This window comes from Uloborus diversus, chromosome 8 (genome assembly GCF_026930045.1).
Source record: "Uloborus diversus isolate 005 chromosome 8, Udiv.v.3.1, whole genome shotgun sequence".
In the NCBI taxonomy this organism is placed as follows: Eukaryota; Metazoa; Arthropoda; class Arachnida; order Araneae; family Uloboridae; genus Uloborus; species Uloborus diversus.
In genome coordinates, this window is record NC_072738.1 from 128,837,955 (window position 1) to 128,849,950 (window position 11,996).

Sequence of the window (11,996 nt, forward strand, 5' to 3'; positions counted from 1 at the left end):
CTATAATTCCAAGTTAGCATGAGACAATACTATCTTGAAATGTTAATATTTTGCTGGGCTTGGGAGCAAAAAGTTAGATAGAGCTAAATAATAAGAAACTTTACTTTACAGCTACTTTTTGTGAAACTGATATATATGACATAGGGTGTTGTTGTTATTATATATATAGGTGCAAACTAATAATAAATACATATCTTTTCCAAATCGTAGCTGTTCTTATGAATGAATAATCCTCATAGGCAGTGATGTTCCCATCAATTTTTCTGAGGGTATACTCCCAATAATGCATTATGCACAATATGTGTATGTGGTCATATACATAACGCCATAATATGAAAATTTTTGAAGCTTGAGGGTATACGCTATGTGTGTAAGAAATGTTTGAGAGTATACGGCATATATGGAGTACACCCTATGGGAACACCACTGCTCATAGGACTACTTTGTCTACTTAGCACTGTCATACATATTTGAAAATTTAAATGGAAAAGATTACACAATATATTCTCTTAACAGCCTTGCATTATAACCTATTCTTAGAACAAATGATACAAAATAATAGTGCACAAAAACTTCCCGTATTCACAAGGAATCTACAATTTTATTATATGGTCAACAAGTGATAACTTGAACGTGCCTATATCTCGAAGTTTTCATTTTGTCTCAAACTATTGGGAAGGCTGTGGGGATTTCCAATAAGTCAAAGGTTTTAGATGGCCCTGTGGGACTTAGAGTTATCGAGAGTTGATTGTAGTGTAAGAATGTTTTGCAGGAAATTATCTCATCAATTGTCAATTTCTTTATTAAACCCTATAAAAGTAGTTGTTATCAAATATGTTAAAAGAAAGCTTCATTTTTGATTTTTTCCCCCAGGTATCAACAAATGAACAAAATGCATACACAAAATAAATACATAATCATTAGTTTAACAACTTTAATTTGTGCAAAAATATGAAGCTATATAAATTAATAAATACTCATAACAAAAAATGAAGTTCAATGTTACATAACTTACAATGATTTTTATGCAAACATTATAAGATGTAGAATTTATAAGCTAAGTTTTTAAAAGAAATATGTCTTTAAAATTTGACTATTTCAATAAATGAAATAAAATTGAGAGTCGTAAAAATTACTGCATGTAATATTAATTTATAACATAAAGCACATCGCTCATATTGAATAAATTCGTACATTTTGAAGCCGTTCCAAGCATATTTATTCATGTGTTTGAAATTCTAATCACTATGCTAGTCCATGATAATATATTTTTATACAAATGGTTCAATACTAATTTCAACAACAGAGCAAGGCAAATTTAAATCAAAATTTAGGATTGATTCTGGATGTAAAACACCAAGCGTGCCAATCTTTTTATTTGAAACTAAAATGTCTGCACAACGACCGGGGAAAAACATAGAATTGTCACATGCTTTGATGCAATATCCATTTGGAGAATCACTACTTAAAACAGGAACATCAAGTAACTGCATCACTCTATCTAATATTCCATGAATTATTTCAAAACCAGGCTTTTTGTTATAATATACAGCGCATAACCTTCGCTCATTTTTGGAACCAACATCCAACGAATCATCTTTAAGGACGACGTCAGATATTTCAAACAACTTTAAAGGTAAGGGCATTTTCTTATTAGCATGAATTGTTTTCAGCAGTCCAGGCAACAAAGTTGTTCTCACAACTTGGAATTCGAGTGTCTTAGGATTAGCTACTTGAACAGCTGTAGATATTCCATTAGCAGATCTGAGCTTAGTTGAAATGTCATCCTTTGAGCATAAAGAAAATGTTAAGCCTTCTGTAAACCCAGCCTGAGCAAGTTCTAGAGAAAGCTGCTCAGAACAATTTATTAACTGGTAACTGAGCTCCGATAGTGACCGTGTGTGGGATTGTTTTCTTGATGTTGTTATACCCGTAAGCGATGGCCACATCTTCTACAATATCACACGCATGTATAACATCATGTCTGGTGGGAGGAATTTCAACTTTGATTTTTGATTCACCTTTCTCGTTATAATACATAACTTCAGACTTCAAACACATTTTTGTCAGTAACTCAGCAATCTTCTCTGGAGTTTCTTGTATGCCAACATATTTATTGATGTAGTCAGGTGATATTAGTTCCGTACGATATTTCAACTCCGGATATAAAACAATATTTCCGTCTGGATCGACGACTTCGACAGGTTCAATGACAAAAGGTTCTTCGCAGTACTCACTAAACATACAGACAAGCGTGTCAAGAACAACAGTAGCTTTGTGCAAATCAAGAGATGTAACTTCAATGAAAACGTTTTTAGTTTGAAGTGAAATTTTCGTATGATCACCGTTAATTATAGGGGGCATAGATAACACTACATTATTCCTGTCATAAATGATCGGGTAGACTGGCTTATCTTTTATGATGTGAAGATATTGCTTCAAGTGTGGTTCATTCACATAAAGCTCCATTAATTCTTCAGCAGTATATTCCTTATCTTTGTTAAGCGGACAAAATTTAATATCTTTGGGTGGTTCTGCAGTAAAACGAAATGGTCCAGAAATGGTATCTAAATCATGTGTACCTATAGCTGCAATCGTTCTTCTTCTGCATATATTGTGATGAAGTTTGTCTTGCAAATCAATAAAACTGTCATAATTACTTGGAGTAAAAGTAACACCTCTTAGTATAGCAGCAACAGCAAATGGTCTAACTTGGGAAGTAGCGGGTTCAATTATCATTCTTTGCTTTTCCTGCGGACAAGATAAAGTATACCTCGGAATATCTAGCTGTTTCTGGAATATTTTCAGAGACCTACAAAGTCCTTCCAAACACAACAAATCGTACCGATTGGCAGGGATATCTATTTTATACACACTAACTTCTGCATTTTTCGAAGGATCTGGCCTTTCAACAACTACTTCATCCAGTTCTAATCCAAATTCAAAACACAGATCATTGAATTCTTCTTCAGAATACACTTTTCCAAGAGCATTGAACAATAACTCCTCCTTAATACCAATGGTAGGCATGGTTTAAAAAGAGCAGAAATCGCTGCAGTTTAAGAAAGTAGAAACTTCACACCTAAAAAATAACAGAAAAAGAAATTTGCATTAAAAGTACACAAATTGATTCATAAAACATTGGACAAAAACTAAAAAAGTACAGTAAACTCTCGATTATCCACGGAATAGGGTGGCACAGTAACCACAGATAAACGAAAACCGAGGATAATCCGAATAATAGGTCAAAAACGATACTAGTATGAATACAATAGCTAAAAACATTGATACATTGCATGTACTAAAATTAAATGAAAAAAATAAATGCAAAAAGCTTAAAACGAACAATAATGTAATCATAAGTTTAAAAGAACATTTAATGACTGTTTTTAAAAAAAATGTGAAAAAACCTGCAGATAATCTGACCGCCAATAATTGGAAGTTTACCGTTAGTAGTCAAATTTTCAGACGCAAAATCTTGCACAAAAGAACATTTTAATTGAGGAAGAAATTTAAAAAAACGAAAATGAGAGAGTGAAAAATAATAATTTTAGCAGTTTCAGAACAATGCAATCATTTTGATTTGAACATGAAGAAAATTCTTCAACATATTCATTCTGCTTGTCTGATGGCTTTTAATTTGAATTTTTCTGAAAGCTGTTTTTTGGGTACCAATCTTTCAGCCAATTTTGGGATAATGAAGTTTGATGAATGAATGAAAATTTTTACATCACACGTTGAGTATACTGTAAAAGTACTTACTTTAGCGAGCCATAACTTTTGCCAAAATGAAAATATTGCCAATTGTACAAGCTGAAAATTTTGCAAATTTTATGTGAGCAGCAAAAAAGGCTGAAAAAATAAATATTTGGCGAGAATTCAAAATTTGTCATTATGATGAGCTCATGAAAATCCAAAAATTAAAACCTCAAAAAAAAAAAAAAAAAAAAGTGCTGTCACAGTAGCAAAACTATCTCAATGCATGAAAATTCAAAATATCTTATATTCAGGGTTCATACTCAATTTGGATAAAAAAATTCCATGACTTTTGCATGACTTCATAAAAATTTTCGTGACCTTGTTACATGACGAGAATAGTACTATTTAATGTCAAACTTGCCAATTTTCAGAAACGAGCATTAGCAAAACTTTTACGTGACTGCAACTACCTCATAGAAACACTTAAAACATGAATGCTGCAGAAGCTAATTAAGTAACTATTCTCATTTGTCTTTATTATATTAATATAAGTAAAATAAAAATATAGTGAAACAATGTACTGGCTTTTAAATGCCTAATAAATAGGGCAGAATAATAATGAAGGGCACAATTTGAAAAAGTCATTACTAAGTTTCCAATAATAAATTTACTTAATAAAAATATAGCCGTTTGGTATCAACAGTGCTTCTAGTTATCCATGTAACTTGACAGTATTTTCGTTCATTGAAGCAAAGCCACCGTTTGTCAATAAATTCATTTTTCTAAACCAGATATTTCAGCGCCACATGGGGAAAAAAATGGGCTTTGCAAGTAATATGTTGAGGATCACCATTTGAATATTAGAGTTCCCCTATTTCTATGTTTTATTGCCTAACTTTAGTCTTTACTTTCTAAAGCCTTTAATAAATTAAGATAAACTCTGACAAATTGAATGTTTTTTTTTACAAGTGGTTGAAATAAACTCGGATATAATTGAATTATATTTTTTGAATAGGTGTGGGAAAATCAAGAACATGCAAGTCTACTACTACAGAATATAACACGTAAGAAGTGCTCAAAATAATGGTAAATTCAAAATTTTTCCATGACCCGTACAAACCCTGTAATATTTCACAAAAACAAGATGTAAAAGAACATTGATTTTTACCTTATCCAAGTCACAGCTCATGTTTTCAAAAATATATCATTAATTTAGAGTAAAACAACTAAAAGAAACTATAATTACAAAAAGGGCTCGAAACTAACAGTGGTCCACTGGTCCGAGAACACAAAAATATCCATTGGACCAGCTTAAAATAAATTTTAGTTCTCTATGCAAGGGTAGAAGTGGTCAACTTGTAATATATAGGACATTTTCCAAGAAAAATATAGGACAAATATAGGACATGTTTTATAAATAATTTTGATGTGAAAAAATAAACAATACACGCATAGTTTATAAATTCTAATTATTTTTGCACCAATTATCAATGATTTCAATGAATCATAATGCTTACAGTTTAAAAACCCAAATAAAAGTTATACTTAGAATGAGTTTCCTGTTCCTGAAAGAATAATGTGATAAGAAAAAAAACATTACTTATACACAAAAAATATTTTAAAACAAATTTAAATAATCTGACCTCTATTTACATTTAATACAACTATTTACAATCACTGATTATTTATATTTTGGAATACCTTTTGCCTAACCTTTGTCTGCATTACATATTTTGTGATTTTAATATTTTTATTACCAGCATCAATAAGAGTTAGCGAAGCTTCTATTCTATATTACATATATATATAGATATATATATATATATATATATATATATATATATATTTATGTTCATGTTTAAGGCTATTTTGTATGCCTTGACCGCCTACATGAATCAATCTGTGCAGAATCAATTTTTTCTTTAAGTTTCACTATTTGTTTTTTTTTTTTTTTTTTTTTTTTTAAAGGTACACCAACCTTTTCTTTTGCCTCTGATTGTTATGCATCTCTATAAGATTTTTCCATTGCGTTTTGAGTTTTGAATTTAGCACCAAGATAAATTGTGACAAAACAGAAATTATTCCATGGTAATGCACACACTTATTGCTTTCCCAATTGCAGCATCTTAATTAACCTTAAAATTCGTATTATAGCGTCAATGCTTTAAGATGATTGTTCTTATGTAAGTATCTTTCTGTTTGTGAGGGAAACCTCTTTCAACTGATGCTACATCTTGTGAAAGGGTGCCAAAATGAGTTTTACTACTAAAAATCCTAGGCATTTGCAACTAGAAAGCTGATCAATATTTATTTTTGCATAGCATTTTTCCAAAATGAATTAATTGACTTCCAAGTAACATCAAATCCTCATTCCTAAAAAATTTTAAGATTAATCCTTTTTTTTTTGCATAATTACATACATTTAAATATTTTAAATACATTTAAATATTTTAATTAGACCTTTTTTGGTATTAATAACGGCTGAATCTTCACCACATTTTGTTGTTAGTGAAGATTCATTGACAAAATGCTTTATCAATAGTTTGGAGAGCTTGTCATAAAATATGGATCACTGAAGCTTTCTTTTAAATCAATTTTTAAATTTTGTCAAAAATACTTTACACTTATAACAAAATTTAAACAGATGGGTGCCGGCAGTCATCCAAAAAAATATATTTTTTAAAACTTATGTATCTCGTTTTTAAGCAGTCTTCAATTATCTTTTGTCAAGTTGTGGAAGAAAGTGCAAATAAAGTGACCGCAAGGCTTTTCAATAGTCAATTTCTATAAATCTTTATAACCAACTATGAGAATATAGGAAATATAGGACACTTGGCAAAAATATAGGAAACATAGGGACACTTTTGATACTTTTTTTTGAAACTATAGGAAATATAGGATATATAGGACTACTTCTACCCCTGTCTATAGGACCTTAGGACCAGTGAAGACTAATATTTTTATTCTTTCAAAAATTGTAAGCATCATCACTTTTTGACTCTTGTTGAAAGTTTGTACCTTTATTTATAATGTTTAGGTTTTCTTTGAAAGAAAATATAATAAAAATTTCTACAGCATTATATAGCATATTGTTTTTACTAACCTCTTGGCTTTCTCCCAAAGCAAGTAAAAAAAAAAGATTTTGTTGGCTCAAATTGGGTATTGGTGAACAGAAAGATGCCCGTTTAATTCTCTTCCTGAGTCGGTGAAATATGTCTGATGAAAAATGGTAATTGACGCTATATTAGTCATATTGCTGTTTTTTTTCTTTTAATAACCTATTTTTTTATTTTATATTATTTAAAATCAAAATGCAAGAAAGGACCACTGAAATTTTGTAGGGTTCATTGGACCAGTGACTTATTTTTAAAAACTTCTACCCCTCTGATTACAAAAATTATAAATTTTCTGAGTACAGCATAACTTTGATAACCTGATTTAATGATTTTCTCAATTTAATGGTACATCTCACTTGTCCAAATTTGACTGCATTACATGTCTATGCTCTTTGATTAAACAGTATCTTTGATTTAATGATAATTTTTCCAGTCCCTTGACAATCGTTGAATCGGGGTTTATATTGTATTAGATTTTGCATTGAAAATATCTTTTGTCCAACAAGTTGTTTCTTACAAGTATTCTATCTATTTCGTTCCAGTTTTGCCAAAGAAATAGAAAATTACAACTAACATGGTACGTAGCAGAGGGATGCATGGATTAGTTTTGTGGGCCACATGTTGTGTACTACTTCTTTTTTAGAGTATTGAAATTCCGCTGTTTCTGTGTTCTATGACCAGACATAATATCTTAAGTTTCTAAAACCTTTGACAAATTTAGATAAACTTGGATAATTAAATAATTAAGTTTTTACGAGTGATAGATACAAACTGAGATGCAACTTATTTGCATTTTTTGAGTGGGCACAGCGAAATCCAGACCGTGCAAGATAAAATACATGAAGTGTTGAAAATAATGGTAAATTTAAAAACAGTAATGTTCAAGCAGTGAAATCACATTGCAAAAAAAGATGTGCAGCAGCTACAGAAGTGGATGCAATGAAATTTCAAAATTCAGATCTCTTTTTGGGATTGTTTGATTTTTCAGCTTTAAAAGCTTTTATATGCAATGCTGCTGAATCACTAATGCTCTTTTATCTACTGTTACTTTCTCTTTTCCCAGGACATTTTTCCACGACTTAAAATAAAATTCCATGATTTTGAATGAGAATTTCAATTTTCTATGACTTTTTTGAGTCTGAAATTTGCTTATTTTTTTGCCATGACTTTCCAGGATTTCCATGACCTGTACGAACCCTGCTGATAATTCCCTGATTTTCCAATCGTGACTTTTACACAGATCTAAAGGATTGTAGCACAAAATTTTCGAAAATAATTGCAAACATATTTCTGGATTACAAATAACCTTTTAATCAACATAAAAAGAGGAAATAATAGAAAAGAATGGTCTAAGAACCACAAACAATGTTTGAATGAGAGTTTAAAAAATACCTTTGTGCATGAAAAGTAATGCAAGAAATCGCAATATTCAAATGCACAAAGCTGCAGATTACTGCAGAAGGATGGCTTTTCATCCATAAGATCACTTTTTTTTTTGCATTGAAAAAGACGTTTCATCTGATGCCGTAAAACATGTTTGCAGTAATCTGCAATTTTCTGCAGCAAAATGTTGTTATTTCATATTTTCATGTTTGAATGGTCTGGTGTCGTTTATCCATAAACTCATTTCTTCAAACATAAGAGAGACAAATCCTTATAACAGGGCTGGATCTAGGGGAGGGCGGGCGGGGCTACTGCCCCGGGGCCTCCACAACAAAGGAGCCCCCACAATAAAACTTTTACAAAATATCCTAACTTTCACGGGTCGAAAATATCAGATATATACATATATATCAAAATATTCGGATATATATCAAAGTATCGGATATTTTTGAAAATATGATGATCTTTTCGAACCCTGATTAGGGGCCTCCACTCCTTCGTTGCCCCGGGGCCTCCACACTTCCAAATCCAGCCCTGCTTTATAACCTTGTAACACATGTCAGTCTTTTTTTTTTTTTTGCAAGTTTTGTACTTTAAGACTCAATGTTTCAACATTTGCTTTTGATTTCTCATTCAACTTACTATTTCCAGCATAGTCGACTATATGCAACCTAGACAATGTACAAGCACAATGCTGCGGTAGAGTCTCGAAAATCCAAGGTAATTGGTGGCTCACCTCACCTTGATTATCGAAAGCTCAGATTATCTGAAAAACTCTTCCAGATTTAAAATTTACTCTACTGAGAAGACATAAGTAGTCTTCCTTTAGTAGGATAAAGGTAGAAGCACCTTTTATTTCCTTGCATAAAAAAGAAAATATTGTCTTTACGAAAAATTTCAGCATAAATTTCCTTTTAATAGATTGTCTAAATGAATTTGACTTGATTTTTTCTCGATATCTGTAACGTATTTATGTGTACAAGGCAATGAAAACACTGTGCCTGAATCCCTTTCAATGAGTTATGTCATGACATCTGTTTCAATTAGAGACGTACCGAGTAGCACTTTGGCCGAGTACCGAGTACTCGGCCTTTCACTACTCGGCCGAGTACAGAGTTACCGAGTTCTCGACCTTTCAACTACTCGGCCGAGTTACCAAGTACCAATTATGTTTTAAGAAGAACCACTGACACACATGTGATGAATTTTGAACTTATTGGAATAGTAGTATAGACCTCCTTGTCCATATAATAGTTTTAAAATTAAATTCTTGCTTAAATTTAATTACGCATTATATAAACAATTTTGTTTGTGTCAAAAATTTTACAAAAAAATTATTTTTAAAATTAAAAATAAATAAATAAAAGGTATGATTCATCAAGTTGGAATTAAAACAAATTACAGTAATATCCCTCTAATGCGGACACTAACAGGACAATATTTTTTGTCTGCAATAGAGAGGGGTTTAATAATGTTATTTGCTTTGGAACTGGGGAATTAAAAATTGTCCGCATAAGAGGGATGTCCGTTAGGAGGGGTTCCACTGTATACCAATCAATTCCAGTTCTAGTCCGCCAAACATAAATATTTTTTAAAAGCAGATAAAACAAATATGCAGGAACACTGCAGACACGTGTTTCTGCCCCCCCCCCCCTTACAAGGAACGTCTTTATCAGTGCATAACATGCGAGCTAAAGAATGTAAAGACATTCAACACAAAAATCCGACTTTTGTCGCATGCCTTTAAATCCACGAGCTCCCATTTTGTGCATTGAAAAAGGAATTCCTTGTAACACCAAAACACGTGTCTGCAGTGTTCCTGCACTGTGCTTTTAACGTTGTTTTTATTTCCTTTTATTTTTTAAACAAAGGTATTTTTTATTTTTATTTTATATTTTTATAACTAATTTTTGTTTGTAGCAAAAATCCATTTTTAATATAAAAATTCCATATTTTCTATACTTACCTTTTTTGCATAAGTTTTAATAAATAAGTTTTATTAACTTTTGGGACATTAAAATAAAGATTTATTCCATTAAAGCATTACAAACTTCATTATTTTCAAAATTTAAATTTGACTTATAAATTTTAATTGTAAATGATTGCAGAATATAATGCTTGCTCTTTTTTAAATAAATTTTAGTATCTGTCTTGGACAGTATTCAATTTTTTACAACTACTCGGTATCGGCCAAGTATCTGATCAGAATTCGGCCGAGTACCGAGTAGTTACCGAGTACTCGGTACGTCTCTAGTTTCAATATGTCCGTGCATTTGTTTGTATCTTGTATTACACAAAAAACATTTAGTTTTTGGAAGGTTTCAACTTCCCCGTATTTTGGAACTTATAGAGCGTCATGTTATGCACCTCTTTTTTTTAATTACAACCGGATATATTCCAAAGGGATGTAAACATGTTCTTTGTGGCAAATGAATATCAATTTTATGCATCAAAGTTATTAGCTCCATGGCATCTCTTAAATTTATATCTTGTAGTCGATAAAAATTTCGCGCCACTTAGGGAATGTTGTTGAAACCGACTTCTCAAGGTATTTTCATTGTTTATGATACGTAGTTAATAAGTTTTGCAGTAACAAAAGATTTGTATTTTCTGGTTTTAATGAAAGTCTTTTTTTTTTTTTTTTTGCTACTAAAAATAAACTTAAAACAAAAAGTGGAACCCCGAATTTTTGAGACTACTGTATGACCCAAAAATGCTTTTCCTATAATGAAAAAAAAAAAAGATATTTATTTGATTTTGCTCAATGAAATAAAATTCCAGGGACGAAAGCTACTAAGATTAGCCAATTTGGTGACTGAAAACGATAATTTTCCCTGATAATAGGAGAAATTTTTGAAATCCTGATTTTATTAAAATAGAAATCAAAATTTCCGGAAATTTCGGTTTTCAGGTATTCTACCTTGATATTAATGAGCTAAAACTGAAAACAATTTTAGTTGTGAGTTTAATGTCTTTGTTTTCATAACGGTGATTCTTTGAAAAATGATATACAGATACTTATAGATTTATGGGGATTTTAAGCAACAAAGAGAAACATAAATTAAGCAATGAGGTAGTAGAAACAGCTTGATTTCACACAGATAGGATTCATAAATATTCATAAGATGCAAAAAAAAAAAACATAAATTTATCTCAATAAGCCAAATTACGTTCCCAAGCTTTAAGACTGAAAAATCACTACATAGAAAGCAGTAAATACGACAAGCAATTTATAAATATTTTGAGACTATTATTATTTTCTGAACAACATCAACGATTGAAAATTCAATGACAGTCGTGTGATATTTCTGATCTCGTTTAATTAAAAGATTATCATTTGATGAACACATGAAAATGATGCAATGAACAGCAACTGTGATGGTTTAAAAGAGTGATCGCAATGCCAAAATAACCAAATAATCTTATAAACAAAAGAAAGCGTTGTGCTGAATAAAATTTTAAAATCAAAAGCATATTGCCTTGTGACATAGTAAACAATTACCGATATAATTTGAAATTAAAAATCATAAAACATACCAAATCGTCAGTATTGACAACTTGACACACGTTTGCGAAATTCGTCAAAGTTGCAGTTAGTTATTCCATTAAATTCGGGAAAAAGAATGGATTTCGCAAGGCAATGCGATGCGAACGCAACTCTATTCAACAAATGAAATGAGATCTTCTCCTGTGACGTCACTAAGGTGTTTACGCTACCTGTGAACACATTATTTGATAAACTATTTTCTTTTTCCAAAAGACATCTTTTAATATTTCTATCTTTAAGAAACGTTGTAA

At 31.1% G+C, this 11,996-nt stretch overlaps 1 protein-coding gene across 1 annotated transcript; it reads right to left on the minus strand.

Annotated features, from left to right (window-relative positions):
- Positions 1–950: 950 nt before the first annotated feature.
- LOC129227318 (phenylalanine--tRNA ligase beta subunit-like) lies at positions 951–11,772 on the minus strand. Its single transcript, XM_054861861.1, is given in 3 exon segments — positions 951–1,859; positions 1,861–3,082; positions 11,736–11,772. Coding segments are annotated over 2 exon segments (1,758 nt in total). The 5' UTR covers positions 3,031–3,082; positions 11,736–11,772; the 3' UTR covers positions 951–1,271.
- Positions 11,773–11,996: the final 224 nt, after the last annotated feature.